General features: G+C 39.3%; 2 protein-coding genes across 2 annotated transcripts; both read left to right on the top strand.

Annotated features, from left to right (window-relative positions):
- The first annotated feature begins 288 nt into the window (after positions 1 to 288).
- slc15a1a (solute carrier family 15 member 1a) lies at positions 289 to 9,985 on the top strand. The gene is made up of 22 exons (XM_078795168.1): positions 289 to 313; positions 1,661 to 1,748; positions 1,849 to 1,990; positions 2,962 to 3,081; positions 3,197 to 3,296; positions 3,459 to 3,549; positions 3,810 to 3,893; positions 4,267 to 4,349; positions 4,432 to 4,518; positions 4,585 to 4,674; positions 4,761 to 4,805; positions 4,878 to 4,910; positions 4,989 to 5,077; positions 5,783 to 5,864; positions 6,397 to 6,516; positions 6,594 to 6,737; positions 6,808 to 6,854; positions 7,693 to 7,800; positions 7,879 to 7,990; positions 8,068 to 8,205; positions 9,346 to 9,453; positions 9,532 to 9,985. The coding sequence occupies exons 2-22, from the start codon at positions 1,742 to 1,744 to the stop codon at positions 9,748 to 9,750; spliced, it is 2,049 nt and encodes a 682-aa protein (XP_078651294.1). The 5' UTR covers positions 289 to 313; positions 1,661 to 1,741; the 3' UTR covers positions 9,751 to 9,985.
- Positions 9,986 to 11,049: 1,064 nt separating this feature from the next.
- On the top strand, positions 11,050 to 23,143 carry stk24a (serine/threonine kinase 24a (STE20 homolog, yeast)). The gene is made up of 11 exons (XM_058082569.2): positions 11,050 to 11,551; positions 15,083 to 15,313; positions 17,114 to 17,170; positions 17,266 to 17,374; positions 17,716 to 17,873; positions 18,636 to 18,821; positions 18,904 to 19,049; positions 19,121 to 19,253; positions 20,169 to 20,237; positions 20,334 to 20,470; positions 22,015 to 23,143. The coding sequence occupies exons 1-11, from the start codon at positions 11,510 to 11,512 to the stop codon at positions 22,046 to 22,048; spliced, it is 1,302 nt and encodes a 433-aa protein (XP_057938552.2). The 5' UTR covers positions 11,050 to 11,509; the 3' UTR covers positions 22,049 to 23,143.
- Positions 23,144 to 24,917: the final 1,774 nt, after the last annotated feature.

The raw sequence follows: 24,917 nt of genomic DNA, 5'->3' as shown, positions 1-24,917 counted from the left end.
CTGGAATCTTTTCTGGAGGTGTCTGTATCTTATTATACCGCCAGTTCCCACCCACTGCAAGAACAGCACAGTCAGCAGTATGGAAGACGTATGAACGACTAGTAAGCGTTATCTCGTAAACACTACCCTAACACTACCCACGACAGGAAGCAGCTTGTGGACATCATGACTGGTGAGTTTTGCCTAATCCACAACATAATAAGAATATTAATCATGATAATTCTGTAGAAATAATTAACAAATGAATGATTAAATGTTTTGATTAGTGACAGACTTCAAGGAACCAAAGAAGGAGAAGAAGCACAAAGGGAAGGTAAAGCTTTGATTTTGCTACACAGTGGTACCTCCAGTATTATATTGTAGAACATATATCACATCTTTTTGGTAACATTTTAGTCATGACAAATAACAATACTTTTTATATTTCTACACCATGCGACCTAGTTTAACTCTTCCTATTAAGGGTCATATATGTCCTCTTCAAAGATTTTTATCATCACCTTCAGTCTTCATCATTAATCCAAAATCAATTAAATAGCTGGTATTTATGATTAAAATTGGTTAAAATGTGTATTTTTTTAAAAGAAGATTGCAATGTGTAAAAATAACATAATACACGATTTGTGCTTGAAATATCAAGTAGTTTCTCGATAAACATTAGCACGTGTTAGTGTTGTGGTGGTCACGTGACATGAGTGACATGTTGGATTTGACGCTAGGGGGTGGTGTTGCGGAGCAAAAGCCTATACCAAAGTCGTCCCCCGTTTACCTGGAACCTTTTCATAGGTAGAGCATAGAAAACCTATTTATGACCTAACCTATTATGTTTTTTTAAATCATTATTAGAGCCCTGTACCCATTAAATAACACCCCAATCGTCACCTTTAGAGTGCTAGTTTTCTTGCCATGCTAGAGACTGCCGTTGCTAGCATGGCAAGCTACCGAAGTAGCTACGAAGAAAGTGTTTCAGTTGCAGGAGTTACTATGAAGAATTAATGACTTGGGATGGGCTATCACCGGTGCGACTGCGCATGCGTACAACAAGGAACCTTGTGGTAAATGTTCACGTGGGTATAATGTGTCCACTTCATAATGCTACATTAGTGCACTTCGTCTGTTACTATACGTTTTACGCTGCAACGTGTAACTGTTTACACTGTATTGGTATTAATAACATTTACCACTTGTTAGCTTCGGGGCAGTGTGTGTGTAATGATAATGATAACGATAATTTTGTTGAACTTGGTAATAGAGTCCAAGTGAGCAAACATACAGCTTTTAAAGTTAACTTTTATAACGAGAACTAGAATGACACAGTATGGCGTCGCACAAACGTACTTCACCCACCTACCTCCACGGGGACTACAGGTAAAAGTCATGTTTTCTGCATGTAGAAATATCATTATTTTATATAAAATTGTTTTTTTTGTTAATATTTTGGGGCTTCTGGAACGTTTTGATTTACATGATTTCCCGAGTGAAAAATCGACGAGAAAAGTTGTACGCGGAAGCTTATTTATGCATTGGTGGTGGTTCGTTATTGGGAAAGTTCGCGCGGATTCGTAGCTGGAGGTGCCGCCATTTTTGTAATACTAGCTAATACTAGCTAGCTAATAATAGCTATTTCATTTATGTGATTGTTCCTCTTATTGCCTTTCAGGACATCACAGTATGTGGATACCCGCTCAGCATATTCTTCATCGTGGTGAATGAGTTCTGTGAGAGGTTCTCCTACTATGGCATGCGTGGTAAGGACTATTCGCCATGCAAATTGAATGCAAAACAATTAGAGCGTGAACGGCGTTGGATTTACGTGGCCTTGTGGTCGCCTTGCTCATCTGTCCACAGCGGTCTTGGTGCTGTACTTCAAGTACTTCCTCCTCTGGGATGATGACCTTGCCACCTCCATCTACCACACCTTTGTGGCTCTGTGCTATCTCACCCCCATCCTGGGGGCCATTGTGGCCGACTCCTGGCTGGGCAAATTTAAGTGAGTGGTTTGTTGTTGGATGCAAAATCTCAAAAGACGAAAAGAAAAGAAGAAATCATACTTAAGAATTTTATTTAGAGTTCGTGTGCGTCATGAGGTGTTCAAGTTTTTTTCCATCTCTGACTGAATGTGCAATACAGCAATACAGTACAGGCACAACCTAAGGGACTTGTGACCACCAGGGGGCGCCAAAATACTGGGGTGAAATTCACCTTCAATACTTATATAGTAATACAATTTTTACTCGGGATCGACCGATATGTTTTTTTTCCGGCCAATACCGATACCGATTTTTTTCCATCACCCTTAGCCGATGGCCGATTTTGATTGGGCCGATATTTGTGGCCGATACTGCTTTTGCTCCCTCAATTTACATGAAAAAAAAGACAATTATAACAAATATTCCAGGTCTCAAGTTTAAACAAATATTTATTGAAATGCAACACATAGCTGCCCGTCGGAAGCCTGTCTGTAAATCATGCGGCGGAAAAATATATCGCGAACCGATATTTCATTTAGTATTGTTTTTTTTACTTCAAATCATTTTGCTCTTTATTTTGGAATAAATTATTGAACTGAATTATTTTAACATGGTTTTCAGCTCACAAATTTGCTTTATAAATGAAAGCAGAACTTTTTTTTCTTGGATTGTATTTTAAATACAATTTAAAATATATATATACAAATACAATAATTTTTTATTATGTCATGCAAAAAGTGTATTGAATATTTTTTATATATATTGTTTTTGTGTATGTTAGAAATAAGTGCTGATTATATATTAATTTTGGAGAAAAGTAGCAGGCAAATATTTTTATTTTGTATTTTTTGCCGGAAAAGTAAGTTAAAATATATTTTTTCCTGTTGACGAAAACTTATTTATATTTTAATATGCCCCCACACCCCCTAAAAAGTTACACATTTACAAATGTTGACTCTGTGCATGTGAATGATTGTGTTTGTGCCTGCAGGACTATCATCTACTTGTCTATCGTCTACGCCCTGGGCCAGGTCGCCATGGCTGTCAGTGCCATCCATGACATCACCGACTCCAACAAGGACGGCTCGCCTGACGACATGACCTTTCACGTGTGGGTTCCTGTGAAATGACACTAATAACAACCACACTAATGCACTCGCAAGGCAAAACCATGGACCTCTAGGGCTTATTTTTATACTTCCCGTCTTGTTTTTGCTCACATTCAGTGTGCTGTCAATGGTGGGCCTCTTCCTCATTGCTCTGGGCACGGGGGGCATCAAACCTTGTGTTGCCGCCTTTGGTGGAGACCAGTTTGGCGATCACCAGGTTAGTATGTGATCTTACTCAATAAACACATGCAACAAGCCTCCATCAATTATTAAAGTGGCATTATTACATACCGGTGCTTAAGTAAACAATCTCATCCAAATAAAATACTTTAAAATAAAAGCTATTTTTTCACTACGTTGACCGTTTTTTCCTCTGCAGGAAAAGCAGAGAAGAACCTTTTTCTCTGTATTCTACCTGTGCATCAATGGAGGGAGTCTCCTGTCAACCATTATCACTCCCATCCTGAGAGGTAGGCAAACGTTGAACACATGCAAGGAATTCTTGTACTGATTTACACATCTTTTATCATGACTACAATGTCTCAAATGTTGCCAAGGTAGAGTAAAACAAAAATGTTTCTTGCAGATTGTTGACAAATGTGTCTAAATCTGACATCACACATGATGACTGATTAAACTCCCAGTTTTGCTTGACTTTGGAGGCGTATTTTTCCTCAAAGTTTGGTTAAAATTTTTTTGTATAAGTCCATTTGTTTATGTCTGTGTGCAGCTCAAGAGTGTGGCATCCATACCAAGCAGAGCTGCTATCCTCTGGCCTTTGGTGTCCCTGCTGCACTCATGGTGGTGGCCCTCGGTATGTACGTATATGAGACAAATATATTTTAGTCAGTGTACAGCTCGAAAGTGGTATATAATTATTTTGGTGTCGTTATCATATTAAACAAAAAAGGGAGGGGACCATGCCTTGGTTCACAGCACACATGTTGGAATTCGTGTTTTCCCTCAGTGAACTGCAGCTCTCATGCAACCCCAGACCGTGACACTGCCAACACCATGTTTGACAACACGAAATATTTAAATAATAATTGTGTGTTGACTGCCAGTTAGTGTGTGACATGCAAATATCAAGCTTTCTGTACAACGCAAGCTTTTCTCCCAATAAAAAGCTTAGTTATGGAGATTATAAGCAGAAAAAGTCGGTACTAATAAAGTGATGTACAATACAGTGGTGTTCATCGTCGGGAGCGGCATGTACTACAAAGCAGAGCCTCAAGGAAACATCATGATGGACGTGTGTAGCTGTATCGGTGTAAGTTTTTCAACTCATTTAAAATGTCCCTTTTCAAATATCTGCTATGTCATTTTTCTGTTTTCTTTCTTTCTTCAATCAGTTTGCCATCTCCAACCGCTACAGGCACAGAAGCAACAGGTTCCCCAAGAGGCAGCACTGGATGGACTGGGCGGAGGAGAAGTATGACGTAAGTGACATGAGGGGGTCGTATAAATACTCGTACACGTGTCTTATCTTCCTTCCTGCATTTTAGAAACTCCTAATAGCGCAAATAAAAATGGTGCTGAAGGTTCTCTTCCTGTACATTCCACTTCCAATGTTCTGGACTCTGTTTGACCAAAAGGTATTTTATATTTCCTGAAAAGCTCCTCACTAGTGTGATGTTGCAGCGTTACATGCTCAATGCTAAATGCTCCTCTTGCATTGAAGGGCTCCAGGTGGACTTTGCAGGCCACCACCATGGATGGAAACTTTGTAAGTTCACCCATTGAAGAAAGCACTTGATAAGCCGAAAATATGAATGCACTCACCTCTCTGTGTCTGCAGGGGGCGCTTGTCATCCAGCCTGATCAGATGCAGGTAAATTGAAATCAGCAGGTTTGCTCAGAATGTCTTACACTAGTTAGTAAAAACTGAATTTTGTTGTTAATTTTAAAGACTGTGAACCCCATCCTGATCCTGACCCTGGTGCCCATCATGGACAGTCTCATCTACCCTCTCATCCAAAAATGTGGCCTGAATTTTACGTAAGTTATACAGAATGTGTTGTATTTTATGACCATATTTCCAGACATAGTTGTCAGTCGTGTTTATTTACATTTATTTCCTTATGAACTATTTAAGATGTTTTATACAGGCATGTTAATAATAATATTGAATATTATACACAAATAATGATACCTGAAATAATATAAATTAAGGAGGGAAAAAATCACAACCTACATGGCCCTGTGTGGGGAAAAAATGATTGCCCCACTGTTAAAACATGTTAAAACTGAAACAACTAGAGATTACTCAGGATCTATCAGTCTGTCAATATATTATAAAGCTATTTCTAAAGCTTTGGGACTCCAGCCAACCAGAGTGAGAGCTATTATCCACCAATGGCAAAAACATGAAACAGTGGTAAACTTTCACAGCTTAAAAAAAAAGATCTGAGATTATCAATCATCTTGAGTAGCTTTATATTTAAACTTAAAAATGTGTTTAATACATTTTTAGGGCTTAAGCCTGGTTTATGTAGCAAGTAAACAATGGAGGAGGGTGTTGAGTTTTTTTGTTTATTTATTTATTATTTATTTTTTTACATTCACCGGTAAAGCTGGAACGGAACCCCCGCAAACTTGTTGCAGAATTGATATCATTAGGTGAAGAATGCATCCCAGGATTACTGTACATAGTTTTCAACCTGTTGTGATTGAGAAAATATATTAAGGATTTGTCTTCACCAGGCCGCTGAAAAGAATGACGGTGGGGATGTTTCTCGCAGCGTTGGCCTTTGTATGCGCTGCTGTGGTGCAGTTGCAAATTGATGTAAGTAGAAAATCTAACATTTTCTTCAAATATGGCTCATGTTTTGTTCTTTATAAGAGAAAAACTGAAAAAAAGGTCTCGTAGGCATTGGGCATGGGGTGATAATAAATAAATGAATTTATACGTGTTAGTCTCAGTGGGTGGAGACGGGGCTGCTAACATTACACACACAGTGCAGAGGAGTTAAATTAAATTAGTAGGTTCCATTCATTCATTCATTTTCTATACCGCTTATCCTCACGAGGGTCATAGGGGGTGCTGGAGCCTATCCCAGTTGTCTTCAGGCGAGAGGCGGTGTACGACCTGGGCTGGTGGCCAGCCAATCACAGGCACATATAGACAAACAACCATTCACACTCACATTCATACCTATGGACAATTTGGGTGGAATTTGAGGGTGGAATTGTACTTTCCTTAAAAGTAGAGTTCAAATCTCGTCTCATCTCGTGACACCCCTACCACCATTTTTATTGAATTTTTATCGCATTGAGGAATTGTAGAGAAATGACCTCTGTTGTGTAATACTCTTCAGAAAACACTCCCAACATTCCCATCAGCGTATCAGAGCCAGCTGAAAGTGGTAAACACGGGCGAGAACCCAGTCGCACTCAAACTGGCCAACCAAATTGAACTGGTCCTGACTCCATCTCAGGTACGTAGTAACAAAAGTGGTAAATAATTATTCTTACTTCTTCTTTATTCATCATCCTGATTATCTGTGTTCATCAGGCCAGTGAGCAATTCTTCACATTCGAAGAGGAAGAAATTGTGGTTTCTGTCGTCAACCACGACGTCACAAGATCCGTCTTCCTAAGCAAAGGAGAGCGACAGACTCTGGCATTTCCCTCAAACCTCACACACGAGTGGCTGCTGGTCGGTTAAATGGATTTGTTTTGCTTTTCATGGTCAAACAATTGAAACATGTTATGTGTCCTTCCCTCAGACCGAGGATTTGAAAGCCAAGCCGCAGCAAGGGAATAACGCCGTCCGGTAAATGCTATGACACTATTAGTCAGGGGTGGCTGGTCACAGGCCGGGTTGGCTTTTTATTGGCACTTGGGACATTCTAGAAGTGTGATAAAACCAGAAAAAAGTGCAGTAATTTTACAGGAATAAAAAAAATATTAAGAGAGTAGAGTTATAATATTAGAAGAACATTACATAACATTTAGTAGAATTCACACACAATTTACGAAGGAATGATTTGATGCAACATGATTCGAGATGTAGATCAGCGTGACAATCTATTTTAAACATAATTTAACAAGAAAACTAAACAAATGCAAAAATCTGCACTCATTTTACAAGAATAGAGTCAAAATATTAAGAGAAAAAGTTGGAATCTAACGAGTAAAAGGCTCATATTTATGAGGATGAGTCACCCGAACATAGCTGGGATAGGATCCAGCCCCCCCTGCGACCCTCGTGAGGGTAAGCAGTAGAAAATGAATGAATGAATGAATGGACTTGGTAATATTACAAGGAAAGCAGCAGGTTTCAATTTTTTTGAAGTCGTAATAATATAAGAAACAAAAAAACCAAACATCATTTTTGGAAAATTAGTTTGAGAAAAAGAAAAAGTGATGTTACCAGAGTACAATCAAAATATTATGGAAATAAAGTCATAATTGTGAGAATAAAAATTACAAGAAACAAAATTAAATGGCTATAATTTAGCGAGAATACATTTGTAATAGACAAATAATAATATTGTTGTAGATTAGAGTTGAAATATTAAAGAAAATTTTCACTTTTAAAGGCATATTATGAGAAACAAAAGAAAATAAACTTAAAAAAAACATTTTTAACATGTTTCTTTTTCTTTCAGCTTCATAAATGGAATGTCCACGCCAGTGAACGTGTCCGTTGCCGGCGGGGAAGCCAACTTAATCCAGCCGCTCTATTACTCCAACTATACTCAGATCAAAAACGGAATGTGAGTTTTGTTCATCCACCGTTCACCTCGGCCAGTTTTTATCAAGTAATAACGCATCCCGCCTCAATGATTCCTCAGAGCCATTTTCACCATAAAGATGGCTTCCCAGTCATGTGACTACAGCAGGGAGTTTGGCTTCGGAAGTTCGTATACTTTCGTTATTCCCAGCACGTTCACCTTTGGACCAACTGTAAGTCAGACACGCTTTCCTGCATTGTCACATTTTTAGTGAACTATTGAGAATGATGTTTTTTTTTTTCCTGATAGTGTCACGAGTCTATTAGTGCCATCGAAGACATCAAGCCCAATTCCGTCCACATGGCCTTGCAGATCCCGCAGTACTTCTTCATAACCGCAGGCGAAGTCATGTTTTCTGTCACAGGACTGGAGTTCTCTTACTCGCAGGTAAAGACACACAAACAAGCTCAGGTGTGGCCGGGGAGGGTGTACATATGCTAGGAGGTTCAAGAAAAAAATCTCACCTTTGTGATATAGGTAGAAAAGTGCATTCGTATGAAATTGGTGCTTTTCTCTGTTGCTGGTTGTTTTTTTTTTTTTTTCCCAAAATATTCACAAAACTATTTTTGTATTATGACTTCATTTTCCAATGATATTTTGATTCTCCAAAATATAACTTTTTCCCCAACATAATTTTCTAAAACTGACAACTTTATTTTGTTTTGCTTGTTTCTCATAATATTACGTGTCTTTAATATCAAAAATGGCATTGTCTTTCTCCATAATATTTTGACTTTATTCTTGTAAAATTGCAGCTATTTTCAATTTCCGCTGGGGTTCTTTTTCTTTTAATTTTCCAAGTATTTGATTTTTATTTCTTGTCCATTTTTTTTCTCATAGTTTATTTCCATAATATTTTGACTTTATTTTGATAACATTTTACACAACCTAACTGAAAAAAATACGCTTTGGTTGGTTTGTTTCTCATAATATTAAGACATTTCTTTTCTTTAATATGTCAACTTTATTCTACTAATGTAATTTCTTTCATGATATTACAATATTATTCTAAATGTATACTTGTAATATTTAGACTTTATTCTTGTGAAATTACTCATTGTTTTTTGTTGTTTTGAATTTTCCAACCATTTCAGCTTTCTTCTTTTTCTTTCTTCTCATAATTCTGATTTCATTCCCATTATATTTTGGCTTTACTCTTGTAACATACCTTTTTCTGCAACCTCGTTTTCTAAAAATTGCATCTTTATTGTTTTTTTTAACATATTATTTCACCTTTATGCTACTAAAATGACATTTTCCTAATAATATTATGATGTTATTCTCAGAAAATTATGACTTTTCTTGTTAGACTTTGTTCTTTTAATAGTTTGACTTTAGCCTTGTAAGTCACTGCAGATTTTCCCATTTTTGCTGTTTTTTCTTAGTTAAATTAAATTATTAAATTATATTTTTAGAGCCAATTAAAAAACAAATGGGCCCCCAGGCCCACACGTTGGACACCCCCGTACTAGCTGAAAACAAGATGATGGAACTGTATGCAGTGGTGAAACATTTGTCATTTTTCAGGCACCAAGCAACATGAAGGCAGTGCTGCAAGCAGGCTGGCTATTTACTGTCGCTATCGGCAACTTTATTGTCTTGATCGTGGCCGAGCTTGCCAAGATTCCCAAACAGGTAAACAAAAACGTCCCACAGAGAGCAGCCAGAATGTGTATTTGTGCGGTGGAGTTACATGAGTTGTGTCCTCCCAAGTGGGCCGAGTATGTGCTGTTCGCCTCCCTCCTGGTTGCCGTGTGTTTCATCTTCTCCATCATGGCCTACTTCTACACCTACATGGACCCGTCTGAGATTGAGGCTCAGTTCAAGACGAAGATCAATGCCGATGACAAGGACGACAGATGGGACAAGGACAAGAGGGACATCAGGAAAGACGGTGTTGACAGCGTTGATGACAAACAAACAAAGTTGTGAAAACTGAGACCAGCACTATGGCGCCTTAACAAGGAGGATGCGGGGTGTACTTTTTTATAAGTAAGAGCCAAAGGGAAATCCACCACAAAGTGCAGATAAGTGTGTATGTGCAGTGGTGGAGCTAAGGTGAGACCATTGCTCATGTAGGGGTGGCAATAAGTTGATATCTAAAATGTCAAGATGGGTGTGTGTGTTACATTTCATTTACTGTTTTTTTTTCTGCTGCCGTTTTTTTCATCCAACTGTTTCTTGTATTTTTTATTCTCATAATTATGACTTTATTTCCATAATATCTGGACTTTTTCTGGTAACAGAACTTTTCCTGCAACCTAATTTTCTAAAAAAAAAAAAAACTCAATTTGGTTTTTGTCTCATGACTTAAAAAAATGCATAATTGTGAGATTCCAACTATTTCTTTAAAATCACTGCTGATTTTTTTCAATTCTTAGTTTTTTTATTCAATTCTTAGAATGTGCCGTCAGGCTAGCACTGGAGGCTTTTTTTGTTTCCCTAAAATATTTGTATTGTTTTCATTCATTAATTTTCTACTGCTCATCCTCACGAGGGTTGCGGGGGGTGCTGGAGCCTATCCCAGCTGTCTTCGGGTGAGAGGCAGTGGACTGGTCGCCAGCCAATCACAGGGCACATATAGACAAACAACCATTCACACTCACATTCATACCTATGGACAATTTGGAGTCGCTAATTAACCTAGCAGGTTTTTTTCCCCCGGAGAAGTGATTATAATCATGACCAATAAATTACAAGCAAATTCAGAAACTCAGTGTTGTTTTTCTTTTGACTTTTTTCGAGCATCACAATTTTCAAAACAAAAGCATTCGTATCAGTATCAACAATGCTGGACCTGTATTTACCTTGTACGGGACCAACACCAAAATTTGCAGCATCTCCCACCTTTAGTCTAAAGGTCTGCTTGTTTTAAGATTTAATGTGTTTATTTGTCATTCCAATAAAAACTTACATGCTTGAAACAAACTCGGTTATTAACGGTCCTGTAATAGGCAATAAATAATAAAACAATGGAAATAAGTATTCCAACAAAGAACACCATACTGGTAATAAGAAATGCCTCATAACAAACAACTGACGATTTTGTCACTCTGTTTGATCTACATCTCAAATCATGTTGCATCAAGTAAGTTAGAAAGCATCATTAGTTCGTAAATTGTGTGAATTCTGCTAAATATAATGTAATGTTCTTCTGTGACGCTGTAGCGCGAGGGGGTGACGTCATCTGCACCACGCACTACTCTTCGCTGTGATTGGCTGTCCTCAAATGAAAATGACATTAACAAAGATGGCGGCGAGTGAGCTAGAAAAGTGATGAGAGCAACAAACGATCTAACTATATAACAGTGTATTTATTAACTTTTTGCGACTCTTCCGTGCCGGCACTCTGCTTTGGCACCGGGAGGAATACAAGCATAGTTTGAAGGCTCTTGCGGGTCACTGGAGATACAACATTTAGCCAGCTGGAACTGTTTGCCAAGTAGCAGTTGAAGTAGCTAGCGGTGCTAGCGTTAGCTAACTGCGGAAGGCAGGGGACGCGGTTCGAAGTACACACCGACACAAGTCAAGCTGAATTTTGTTAAAATCAGCTTACTTTCGCTGTCAACAGTGTCGCCAGACGTATCGGAACTGCACTGCGGATCAAGTCGCCTCAAACAGGAGTCGGAAAGCAAACCACAGTGCCGAAGAGCAAAGCTGTAAACGACGTTTTCTTAGCTGACCTGACGCCATGGCTCACTCCCCAATACAAAGTGGGCTTCCAGGGATTCAGGTAAACTCATTATACCGTCGAATGCTTGCTTGTTAAGGACAAGAGCTGCTACTTTTATGTCTTTCTTATCTGCGTCTCAAAAGTGTCACTACTAGCCTCGAGCTGTATGCACACTTTCTACAAGTACGTTGACATCATGTACTCTTTTTTAATGTACATTTTAGGACTTAAAACGAGCATTGCTTACACAGAATGTCGTATAGTCATATTTCATGTGTTTATTTTTAATGCATTATATAAATCATGTTGTTTTTGTTGCACACCCAGTGTTGGGGGGGTCACTTGTTTTACAGTAACGGCAATGTAATTATAATTTTTAAACAAACTGTATTCTGACCATAACATGTCAACAGCAGTGCTGAGTTCCATTATCTCCAACTTGCACACCATCTCGGCTTCTGCTCCACACCCACACAACACTTGCTCATTCTCCACCAATCACATGCGAGGTGCATTCACGGACATGGCAAACACACACAGGTGGTTCCATTATGCCAGTGCTCCTCATTTTTTTCTGTTTTCTGAAAAATTGTTTTCTTTACAAATGCAGCCTGAGCAAAGAGCAAAAGCACTTTGACGGGATTCATTGTGTTTTCTCCAAGTACCCTTTTAATGTGGTCATAAACAAACATCTAGTCAATACGGGTACTTTAAGCTAATAGAGAAAGAAGGGATAATAATACAGTAGATGTTTTGAATTGAAGTGGCATAGAAGATGAATGGATCGCTGTGCATTAATAGCAGCCGATGATAGAATACTCGTTAAAACAAGAAGCGGCATGAGAGATGTATTTTTTTGGACCTGAGACTTGACTTGGACGTCACTTGCAAAAAGAAAGAAAAAAAGACACTGCTTGAAGGTGGGAGATACAGAAAACACACTCATGAATGTGGCAATATATTGAGGCCGGCAAAATTATCAAGGTCACTTTATTTATTGTGTGTGATGAATTAATACATTTATTATCGTTCCAGAGTGCCCACAAGAGCGGAAATCTTGTTTACACCACTACTGTTTTAAGTAAAAAGTAAAAAGAAAAATACCTGGAAATGTAATTTCCAAATATTGAAGCAGATTTTAACAACGTCCTCTGTCTCGACTCAAAATGCCGAACACAAGTACAAGTGCTGCCATTAGTCGAATTTCTGGTCGTCATCATCACAGTTGCCCTTTTTGCCATCACTGGTGCAATTCTGTGGCGATCAACCCCCTCCCCCACCTTTGAGCCACAGGTTCTGTGTCGTGTTGTCAGGAGTTGTTGGAAGCCAGCCATTAGGGTGTGGTGCTTGGATGAGACGGACTACTGTGGTGCAGATGGGAGAGCATCACACACACACACACGGTGCTTTCAGAGGGAGGTTCAGTTGGCTTTATTCAGGGGCGGTAAACCTGCTGACTGGGGCTACGCTTGCAAGTACATTCCCATCGTGTGTATAGTCTGTGCTCACAGCGCACTTGTTGTTTTTGCACAGGACAAGCTCAACATTGTTTTCACCTGGATGGCTCGACAGAACACACCAATGTTATGATAGTTTTTGGTTGTGTTGTCTTTGCTGTGCTTTATTCTGTGCCATCCAATCTCTTTGATGTGAAAACATTTTCAAGTAGATTTTCATGTAGCGTTGCAGGAGAGAGACACGATTTGATACTCTTTTTCAGCTTTATTGACAACCTTAACACCAACAACAGTGCTCAAGTCCCATGTTTCCTTGTCGCTCTCAACTTTAGCAACAACTAGACTTCCTCTTTTTCCGCCAATCATTCATCATCATTCACAAACGCTGGAATTTCCAACATCATCCAGGTCGTTGCATTGAGTAGACACAAGTCTAGAATGACACAAATATTAATTTTTATGATGGCAATTTGCATATACTTCATGAAGAGTGATAAAATGAATGGCGTTGACTTTCAAAGTCCCTCATTATTATGAAAATGAACTTAATCCCCTAAAAATATTTCCAATGCAATTTAGCCCTGCCACAAAAGTATCAGCCGCTGTAATGTCAGTGATTCAAAAAGAAGGGTGGTGTAGGAAATCTTTGTTGTTCCTCTGTTAAACATGGATACCTGCAAAAAAAACCATGTAGTCAACGTTGCCTATCACAAAAACACTGTACTGTCTTTGAAAGTTGATTGAACTGGGGTCATAGGGGGACCACCAGTGTAGCGCTCGCTCAGCAATGGTGGCTTGCAGGCGTGAGTGCATCTGCTCGCACAGTCAGACGAAGCCTTTTGGAAGATGGCCTGGTTGTCAGGAAGGGCAGCAAAAAAAAGCCACTATTTTGCAGGAAAAACACCAGGCTGGTGTTCTGCAAAAGATACAGGTACTGGACTGCCGAAGACTGGAGTTAAAGTATTTTCTACGGATGCTCTGATCATACCCATCATCCATGACTGAAATTGTCCAATAATGATACCGATCACAGATTGTCTGATGACGTTTCATGCAGTGGGACGAGTACTGTCCAGCGTTGGCTACATTAACTGCAGTTTGATTGACGGTCACATTGTGAGCCTGAAACCCACCATAATCAGTCAAGTTTATTTAAATGCAATCTCTCACAAACATCAGGTAAGTTCCATACGACAGATGTGATTGTTTTGGGTATGGAACATCTGCGCAGTGTGAAGGAAAGTGGCTTTTGTGAATGCCGTTTAACGGCATTTATCGGCATATGCCAATCACATGCTTTTTCATAGAAAACTGTGCATCCCTACTATTTTCTTTTCTGAGACTCCTTTCTGATTGTTTGGGGAATCCAAGGAGGAAAAAAGGTGAGCGCTACCTTCAGTCCTGTGTCACGCAAACAGTAAAGGATTCTGAAATCATTCATGTGTGGATTGCTTGTCAGCCAAGGGACTGGCCTCACTCACAATTTTGCCCTAAGAACACAGCCATGAATAAAGAATAGGACCAAAACAACCTCTGAAAGCAACTTTTTCCCAACCATCTAAGAGCAGTTAAGGACAAACAATGCCTCGTCCAAAGGTAAAAATGACAAACAATTAAGTAGCTTGGGGAACAACATCTGACAAAAAGATCTAAAAGCAGCAAACTTTGTGTCAAAACGTTTGTCTGCGGCTGTACTCTTTTCATACTGGAGTTTTAGACCTGCCACACTGCGGGCTGTCGAGTCTAATCATCACACGGCATGGACGGAAATGGGAGTGGCCCACTTCAGGACCACTATTCCCACTGCTGCTCCATTGGGAAATAAGCCATTTATTTCAGTCGATAGGTCCGACACACCGACCCTCCCTCAGTTTCTTTTAACGGCTTAATGGTGGGAAGGTCGTTAAACCTAAATTATGTTTGTCTTGCACTGGTTTAAATTATTTGAACAACCTCAGAAGTTGACATGACAAGGTTAGATGTTGTCACTTCGGTGTATGAAGTTGAAGCCACACGAAAGGATGTCATGGAAGAATGTGGATGTGTTGCCTTTTTGAATGTCACTTGAATGGAGTCTTTACATTTTTCCCGGTTTGGTATGATGCAACTAACACACCCTGTTGTTGTCCACCAGAACCTGAAAGCTGACCCAGAGGAGCTCTTTACCAAGCTGGAGAGAATAGGCAAAGGCTCTTTCGGCGAAGTCTTTAAAGGCATCGATAATCGGACTCAGAAGGTGGTGGCCATTAAAATTATTGACCTGGAAGAAGCAGAGGATGAGATAGAGGACATCCAACAGGAAATCACCGTTCTCAGCCAGTGTGACAGTCCTTTTATCACCAAGTACTTTGGATCCTATCTCAAGGTGAGCGGGAGCGGGAACATCCTTTTTATGAAACCTGAACCAGTCCGTGCCCCGTGTAATGTGTCATAAATATTGCATTCATTGTGGTTTGGCGATAATGACCTTGAGTAGTTCAAGTAGTCTTAACACTTAACACGTACCTCAGAAGATCGAAATTGAATGACTGTGTCAAATGTAGTAATTGCGGTGTGGAAAAACCATCGTTATATTAATTACTCTCTTCAAAGCTATGGAATGCCTCGGTTGTCTTCTCAAGGCAATACAAGGCGGTTGTAGATGAAACATCTTTGGTATTTTGGTTTTGGCACAGCACCGCTGACTACAAAGGCTCGGTTGTAAGTTGTAAATATTTGTTGTAGTACATTCTCGCACTGTGTGATTGTGCTTACAGTGCCTCTAATAGCATTTAGTGCAGTACTTAAGGGGAGCATGGCCAGTAATGGCAGTCCATTATCTCCACAATTATGCCTCCAGCTGGAGGAAAATATTGCAGCTTTTTTGAGCATACGCAACACAAGTAGGTTGTTTTGTTGTGTTTGTGTTATGGACACACTGTGCTGCTAGTGGGAAACATTTAAGTCTTAGCTATTGAGCGCTGTTGTTGTGGATCTTCTTTAGATGAATTGATGGGTTTAATGACCAGCAGTGTTTGTATTGTCCACCATGGATATTTGTTATAGTACGAGGGGTGTCCAAACGTCTTCCAGCTAGGGCCTCAAAATGAAAGGATGAAAGGGCCACTTTATTATTTTGTATGCTCCAGACGTTATACATATATTAAGAGAAAACAGCATTTCAGTTTTGCGATATACATGAAAATGTGCATTATTTGCATAAACTTGTATATTTCAACTTCTTAAATATGTCATACTTAAATAGTTCATATTACGACTTTATTGCCACATTTTTACTTTATTGCCATAATATAACTTTTTCTCCAACCCAATTAAAAAAAACAAACAAACAAAAAAAGTACTATATTACAACTTAATATTTGAAAGCTATGATATTAAACTGCCATTTTTCTTCATAATGTTACAAGATTAAAATTTGGACTTTTTTCTTATGAGAATATGACCTTTTTTTCTCCAATATTTTAAAACTTTATTCTCCTGAAATTATAACTCTTTTCTGCTACTGTTTTTTTTTATTCTATTTTAAAACGTTTCGTGGAAATTATGACCTTATTCCCATAATATTTATTTTTGTATCTTTTTCCACAACCTAATTTTCAAAAAAATAACATCTCAATAATTTGGCTTTATGCAACTCGAATGACATTATTTTTTATTTTAGAGTGCATCTTTTTTCTGTTAATATTTGTAAACAGATTTTTGCTGGGGTTTTTTTTTAGATTTTTTTTTTAGAATGTCCCATAGGTCGATTTAAAAAAAAAAACAGCAGTAGCCGCAAATGGCCCTTGTATTGCACTTTGCACATCCCTGTTAAAGTACATTGTAAATATGAATGGAGTCACTTTAGTCCCAGCATGGTTTATTGTTGTCCTAAGGTTCTGGCTAGAGAGTCAAAGCGTCCTAAGAACTCCTTCTGTACTATCTATTCATACTGACCATGATAAGGAAGTCCTGCTGTGTCATTGTTGGGAATTACCCGCTAGACTTTGTCCTGCACTTACACAGAAATGAAAATGGTGCATGCTGTAAAATAAAATAAAAACAGACCAATTGCGTAACATCCATTGCTTGTATCCAGATTGTTTTGTAGATTTGTGATCTCACATATGCAAAAGGACACACCGGATGACAATTGTTGAGTATGTTTCTTGTATTTCTTTTTCAGGGAACAAAATTATGGATTATTATGGAGTATCTGGGCGGAGGATCTGCCCTAGATTTGGTAAGCCTACAAAGTCACTGACCAATAAAGATTATTAGATTTTTTTTTTTCCAACCTAAACGGCCTCACACAAACCTGTTTCTCTGTCTGTCCAGTTGGAACCAGGTTCCCTCGACGAGACCCAAATTGCCACAATTTTGAGAGAAATCCTAAAGGGGCTGGAATATCTGCACTCGGAAAAGAAAATTCACAGAGATATTAAAGGTGAGAGAGATGTAGAAAAAGCAGTGATGCGCAGTTGTCTTGCTGTGCTTCAGATTACTACGACTTGTGGTAAACAAACTAAAACGAAGAGAAACCCTCCCGTCTTCTTGAAATAAACCCTCCAAGTTTATACAACAACTGCACAAAACCAGATGTGTATGGGCTGGTCCATTATTGTTACAGAGCACTAAATGTATTATTTTTTTATTGTTAAATAAATTTCCTTCTACGTTATTGTTTTGACCAAACAATAATAAATCCAATTAATATGAAGCAACATCAGTGTAACGATCTTTTCCATAATAAATGCAATAATCACTCTTATTGTCTCCCATTCACAGCAGCCAACGTGTTACTGTCAGAGCAAGGTGACGTGAAGCTGGCGGACTTTGGTGTGGCGGGCCAGTTGACCGACACCCAGATAAAACGGAACACGTTTGTTGGTACTCCTTTTTGGATGGCACCTGAAGTCATAAAGCAATCGGCATACGATTCAAAGGTCAGAGTTGTCACACTTTTTTCTTCCAGTGAAATAAAACTGCAGTCGAGTGACGCACTTGGCTGATAGATGGCTGCTTTATGGAGAAAAGCATTTTCGCCCGCTGCACCTGTGAAGGATGGGCAGGAATATAGAAATAGAATTTCTATGGTCAGCATAAAATACCTAAATAACTTTTGAATTCACCTGAAAACTAATCATTTTTTTTAATCTTAAATGAAAAAATTATTCATTTAGCCTCGTTTTTTTATGGTATATTCCCAGACCTGCCAACATGTATGTGCTTTTTATACACAACATGCATTTCGCGTTTGGTTGGCTTGCAGTAAGCGCTCCTTCTTTCTTTAATTATCATTGCTTCCTCACTTCGAAGGACGCTAACAAGCACATTTTATTTTAGTTATGTTTAAGTTATGAAGTTGCACTTGAGCAGGGAAGTCAGTTTCTAGTTGGTTGATTTATTCAGAAATTCTGTGTGTGTAAATTGGAATAATTTTTGTTGTTCCGGTTAGCTTCAATAATTTTAAGGGTTGTATTCCATTACATCTCAGATAATTTTTTTCACTGAGGACTAATGGGGATCTGTAATAAACAATAAACGATAAACTGCTCTAGGCAACTATTTAACCTTTTTAAGTGCCAGAGTTCCAAAATTGTGACAAGCAACATCGCCTAAAGGGTTAAATGTCAATCCTTGTTGTTTTGCACAGATAGTCATAAGATGATTTTTCTTATTGTCTTTGGGCCGTCTTTGCTTTGCAGGCAGACATCTGGTCGTTAGGAATAACAGCAATAGAGCTGGCAAAAGGCGAGCCCCCCCACTCGGAGCTCCATCCCATGAAGGTCTTATTCCTCATCCCAAAGAACAATCCCCCCACGCTGGAAGGAAACTACAGTAAACCACTTAAAGAATTTATCGAAGCCTGCTTGAATAAAGAGCCCAGCTTTGTGAGTTGAAAGGATTTCTTTTCATGCTGTTTGCTAAGTTTTACTCTTGCAAAATCTCCAGCTGATATAGTTTTTTCTGTAGAGACCGACTGCCAAAGAGCTGTTGAAGCACAAGCTGATTGTACGGCACGCCAAAAAGACGTCCTACCTGACGGAGCTGATCGACAGGTACAAGAGGTGGAAAGCAGAGCAGTCGCGGGATGAGTCCAGCTCCGAGGATTCAGATGAGTACGTCGACGGCACCGTCGCTGTCTGTGAAACAACTCCTCTCCGAGCTAAAATGTATGTGCCTTTTGTAGGGAGCCCCAAGGCCAAGCGTCTGGAGGCAACGACGCCCCCAACGACGACTGGATCTTCAACACCATCAGGGAGAAGGACCTGAAAAAGGTTCAGAATGGCGCCGTGCAGCCTGCTGAGCTGGAAATGAAACCGGTAGGAGAATACACACCAATGTCGCGGTGAAACTATTTTACCGCATAAATCATGACAAAAAACAAGATGGCAAGCCCAGGAGCTGTGAGTGTATGTAGTTGGTGAAGACAGTCTACAAATTGCACGTGTTTGGAACACCCGATCCTAACCTTAGAAAAGCCAGTGTAAAGTACTCATTAGCTTTTTTTCCATCGAAGTTCAACATCTGCTGCAGTCCAAACAGAAGCTATAGTAGTTCTACACTTGATCAAACTTACTTAAGATTTATCAGATCAACATACATGCAATCGATTTCAAGTCGTGATATTAGATTGCGGCTGCCGAGTGGTTAGCATGCAGGCCTCACAGCTAGGAGACCCGAGTTCAATTCCACCCTCGGCCATCTCTGTGTGGAATTGCATCCCTGTGCATGCGTGGGTTTTCTCCGGGGACTCCGATTTCCTCCCACATTCCAAAAACATGCTAGGTTAATTAGCCATTCTAAATTGTCCATAGGTATGAATGTGAGTGTGAATGGTTGTTTGTCTATATGCGCCCTGTGATTGGCTGGCCACCAGTCCAGGGTGTACCCCGCCTCTCGCCCGAAGACAGCTGGGATAGGCTCCAGCACCCCCCGCGACCCTCGTGAGGATAAGCGGTAGAAAATGAATGAATATTAGATTGCACTTCACTCATCCATTTCATCACTCAAAGCATCATGGGAACTGTAGGTCTTTTGGACATAAATTAGCCACTTCACTGTTCAGGTAGTAGGGTTCAAAGCGTGGGAAAAACGCAGCAGCTTATACACCGGAAATTATGATAATTAACTGACTTAAGACACATGCCTGGATACTGTTGTCAAAATGTCGCATCACCAGCAAGCTATGTAAAGTCCATCTTTTCATCTTTAAAACTTTCTTCCAAATGTTCCAGGAGCAGGAGAGTCCAAAGAGGCCTTTGTCACAGAGCTTATCGTCAATCTTCTCGCCATTGTTTTCTGAGGTACATTTCTAGAAGGGATACAACCAACTCAGAAATAGAATATTTTTACAAGAAAACCTTTTATAAATAAGAACTAAATCACCGTTGTCGCTGCAGTTGAAAGACAAGGGTGAAACCAGCAATGGCAAGCCTGAGGCTGCAGAGGCGCTGCAGGAGGCCATTTTCCTGGCTGAAGACATCCATCCAGGGGTGTGTGACTCACTGGTGGCTGAACTGGTGCAAAGACTTCAGAGGTAACACACCCCCAAGCCAGCTTGCAAAGTATGAAGCCGTATGGGTCACTAGTCCTGGTTCTTTATCTCAATGCACTAGATCTTTGCACATTCCCGATGCAGCACTCATGGAAATTTGCAGATTTTTGTTTAAAAATATTTTTTTTCTCCAAAAAATTGGCAGGGTTTAAAATCGCCAAAAAACGTTTAATTTGACTTAAGTCAATAATAATTGACTTGTAAATAATAATATTTGGTAGTAAAGCAGGGGTGTCCAAAGTGCACCAAGAAAACATCAAAACATGTCATTTTACGAGCAGAAAGTTGAATTATTAACCAATGTTATATCGCAAAATGACAACAATGCAACAAAAATAGTCAAAATATGGGAATGAAATTATAATTACAAAAAGAAAAATTGAAATAGTTTGAAAATGTAAAAAAACAACTGTAATTTCATAAGAATCAAATCTAAATATTAAGAGAAAAAATGGCTAACAAAAAATTGTGTGGGGGGGTGTTGTTGGCAATAAAGTCCTAATATTACAAGAAAATTCATGAAGATTTAAGAAAGTTTAAATATTGAGACAATTGACAAAAAACAGCAGAAATTGGGGGAAAAAGGGGAGTTAATACAGATGTTTCACCCACAGTATCTCTCAAAGCTGAGATGTGGTTTTCTCTTCAATCCAGTATGTATAACTTCTTAGCATACTAAATATGACAGTGGCCCTTGCATTTTCATTTTCAGTATGCGACTCTCACTAGAAATGTACATACAATATAGGCATATAGCATACATATAGTACATAGGTGTACCTAACACATATGCTGAATGACACGACAGCAGTGCATGAAGGTGTTTGTGTGGGTTCATCGGGATTAACTTTGACAGTCAGTCAGCTTAGTGAGTCAGGCGTAATCCTCGTGAAAATTGGGGATGTACGGTGTACTTAAGTGTTTTATGTTAATGTTCTAATGAAAAACACAGTCGTCCCTTGCTGCATAGCAATTCCAACATTGCTCCTTCACTTTTTTCAAAAATGAATTAATAAATGATTGCGTTTCAGTCAAAAAAAAATGCTTATTTAAGAAAATTGTAAATAAAGAATTTTTAGAGCGACCCTCGGGAGGATAAGCGGTAGAAAATTCACTGAATTATCTTAAACACTCAATACAGCATTTTAATTGTGAATGTAGTGTTCTGCATTTGACGCTAGGTGTCACTGTTTGCTGCTATGTCTCCTATATTGGGTATTAAGAGTGGAAAGCCATTTCAAGCTGCCAATCTTATTTATAGGGGTGTCACAAGATACTCAATATACGAGATGAGATTGGGAACGAAAGGAGAGGAGATTTTAATATTACTTTAAGAAAAGTAAGTACAATGAAAAAGTATTTGTAAAATATATATATATATTAGTAATATAATTTCAAGAAACCTATTTAGAGTGATTCATTTTCATTGAATGGATAAAGTAAAACTCCAGAGCTTGAGAGGTGGATTGAGCACATGCTAATCTTTCTGCGAATAACTATGTCTCCCTTTTATCATCACATGTCAGGTTTTCAGTGCCACAGGCGGCTGCCACGCACTGAGGAGAAGCACATCCAGTTCGGCGCCAATCCACCACCGGGGCGGCCCCGCGGCCTTCAGACTTCCACAACAGATTACGTCTCTTGTCACTCATTAGCTCGCTAGTGCACAAGCACACCACTAGAGGGCCCTGTGCTTCGAGCAGCCCGGTGTTTTCCGCTTGAGGAGAGCGGACCTTAGCCGTCTTTTTTTTTTTTTTTTTTTTTTTTTGAGCTTTTAGTTTAGGTGAGTTGCGTGTGTGAAACGAGTGCTGCGAGACGTCCTTTTGAAAACTCAGGTATCCTGCTTTGAAGGTCTTGTGGGAGGTAAGATGAGCTCGACGGGATGGTTGGTTGTACAGACTTGTAAATAAGCACATTTCTACAGATAACAGTAGTGGTTGTACAAATGGCCAAATGCAGACTGTAGATATTGGTTGTGAGGTAAATATTTTCAGACGAGAAAAGGCCATACATGAGATTGCCTTGCCTTCTTGTTCTTTTGTATATGATCACTCTTTCATTTTGTCCATTTTAATGACTTGTATGTTTCTCAAATCACCTTATAGTGTCAAACCCCATTTGCTCTGGCTGTAATTATTTTGCAGAATGTAACAGTAGCTCACAAAAGTGACTACAGCCCTCACATTGCAGCAACCATATTTATGGCAGTACTCTGGGTGGTCCTTTAGTTTCTAAATCAACTCCTAAGTTGCCCACACTGTACTCGGAACACAGAAAGAACATATAAGATACAGTAAAAATAAGATGAAATACAAAACTTTTAGCCCTGTTTTGCACTACTGGAAGGGGGCGTTGCAAAGGAGGGCGAGACAGGCTTGTCGGGAGGAGGATAAGTTCACTAACATGTCAGTTTCATGGTCCAAGATCCTTTGACATGTTCAAGGATACCATCTGTTGCAATGTCTGAGCAGCTTTGTTGTATAGTTTCACTTTTCTCTTCTACCAGAAGAGCCTGCCTGATGCTTGGTGGGGGGGGCAACTATGTTATCCTTACTGCGTGGAGCTGCCAATGAGGCGCACACACCGTATTAATCCGCCACGCGTGCTGTGACTACTTCCCAAAGCGAGTCTATTGATACTTTAGGGACCAAAATGACGTTGAGCCCACCTGTATATCTTCTCAAGGGGACAAGAGTGTAGCAATGAAACCTGAATATCATTTAGAGTAGTCAGTGTACAACGTTACATTTACATCTCCATTATTGTGGGAAAACTCTGCCAACACAAGTGAGCACACGTCACAATGGCCATCCACTTTTTTCTTGCTTTATTTACTTGGTCATATGACTTTAAATAATGTATTTTTCTTTAATATTTCAAATCTATGCTACTGAAATGACACTTTTTATTGTATTACAGAATTATTCTGTAAAATTCAATTTTTCTTTACAATATAATAATTTAATCTAAATATTTTGGCTTTAATCTCTGCGCTTTAAATAAGAAAATCTACATCTTGTAAATTTTCTTCGAGTATTTATGACTTTATTCCCATAATATTGTAACTTTATTCTCACAATATTCTAACTTTTCCCCCAGTCTAATATTCCAAAAATTAAAATATTTTTACTTTAATATTTGAACCTTTATTCTCACAAAATTACAATGTACAACAAAATTTTCTTGCAATATTTTGCCATTAATCCTGTAAGATTATGGACTACTGGTTTTTTCCTTTTTTGCTGTAGATTTTTTTCTTGTAATATTCCAATATTCTGGCTATTATAACGTAACCCCCCCCCCCCCAACATATTTTTTATCATATGACTTTAAAACCATAGTTTTCCTCATATTCCGTGTTTTGCTGTTCTGTTTAATATTCTTAAAACGTGCATTGGGACACTCCTGTTTTGATGCTTAAACGGCACGTTTCCCTCGATGAACCACATCTCCCCCAGTGACGGCAGCAGTCATGCACACCACCATGTCTAACTATAGGATTATCTTGCTCACCTGTGTTGCTGGATATTGCCACAATAATGGCGGTGTAGAGTGACTAGTCACGGTAAAGGATACACAAGTTTGATTCCTGTAGTATTAGAGGTAAATGTGAGGGGTGTTGTGACTATTGTGGGGGTATTGTATGGGTGTGTATAAGAGGTGGACTTGATCTTGTGGTCACTGGGGAGTACGCGGCGCCTCTTTGGCTCTTTTTGCTGTGCTGACTTTTGATGAATGTTTTGTGTGGATGCCAGAAGCTGCTGTTATGATTTGCGCTGATCTGAGAAGGGTAATGGTTTAGGTGTCGTCCGCTTCTTTCCCACCCTTTTTAGCATGCCGTTCCACCTTTTGTTTTCTTATGTCTTTGATTCTTGCATACTTGTCTTCATTGGTTCCACTTAAGAGTTTGAAAACCACCATCAGACTTCAGTCTTCCTGAGAGGAGCGCACCCGAGCGCACCCGCAGCTCCGATTGCACTTCAAGTAGAAAGAAATGCCTTTGGACTTGGAAACTTAGCAGCCATAGAAATAAAGACAGTAAACGTAGCATGATGACGCGCACAGGTGTGAAACGTTCCCCTCTCTGACACGAGGAGGCGGAGCCTTTATGATAAGAGAGGAGGAGTCAGGAGGCGTTTGAATGTGTGTGATAGTGACAGTCCAGCATAATGAAGCGTCGTGCTCACGTCGGGCTTCACGATGCGTTGTAGCATCGTCCGACAAAGACGTGATCCGTGTTGAACGCTGACTTGAATTGAACGCGCCTTCCCTGACCTGATGTGATGAAGATTAGCTTTAAAATGCTATCAAAATAAATGTTTTATTGTCTTTTCCTTTCCCGGCTGGGGTTACTTTGCTGTTTGGTCTGACTTCACAGAAAGAATATCTTAGCGGTATCTTACATTTTACAGCCCCATGTGATTAGGAT

The sequence above is a fragment of the Doryrhamphus excisus genome, linkage group LG12 (genome assembly GCF_037039965.1).
Source record: "Doryrhamphus excisus strain RoL-2023G ecotype Guam linkage group LG12, RoL_Dexc_Guam_v1.1, whole genome shotgun sequence".
Taxonomy (NCBI): domain Eukaryota; kingdom Metazoa; phylum Chordata; class Actinopteri; order Syngnathiformes; family Syngnathidae; genus Doryrhamphus; species Doryrhamphus excisus.
Note: the sequence above shows the minus strand (reverse complement) of the source record. Positions and strands in the feature narration are given on the sequence as shown.

What these genes read in the sequence shown, in the direction of transcription:
- slc15a1a (XM_078795168.1), top strand. An exon ending in TCCAGCCTGATCAGATGCAG is followed by an intron (nt 4,911 to 4,988) that starts GTAAATTGAAAT and finishes TTAATTTTAAAG; the next exon opens with ACTGTGAACCCCATCCTGAT. An exon ending in TGGAGTTCTCTTACTCGCAG is followed by an intron (nt 8,206 to 9,345) that starts GTAAAGACACAC and finishes GTCATTTTTCAG; the next exon opens with GCACCAAGCAACATGAAGGC.
- stk24a (XM_058082569.2), top strand. Translation starts at nt 11,510, where the DNA reads ATGGCTCACTCCCCAATACAAAGTGGGCTTCCAGGGATTCAG. An exon ending in AATTCACAGAGATATTAAAG is followed by an intron (nt 17,375 to 17,715) that starts GTGAGAGAGATG and finishes TCCCATTCACAG; the next exon opens with CAGCCAACGTGTTACTGTCA. An exon ending in TGAATAAAGAGCCCAGCTTT is followed by an intron (nt 18,822 to 18,903) that starts GTGAGTTGAAAG and finishes TTTTTTCTGTAG; the next exon opens with AGACCGACTGCCAAAGAGCT.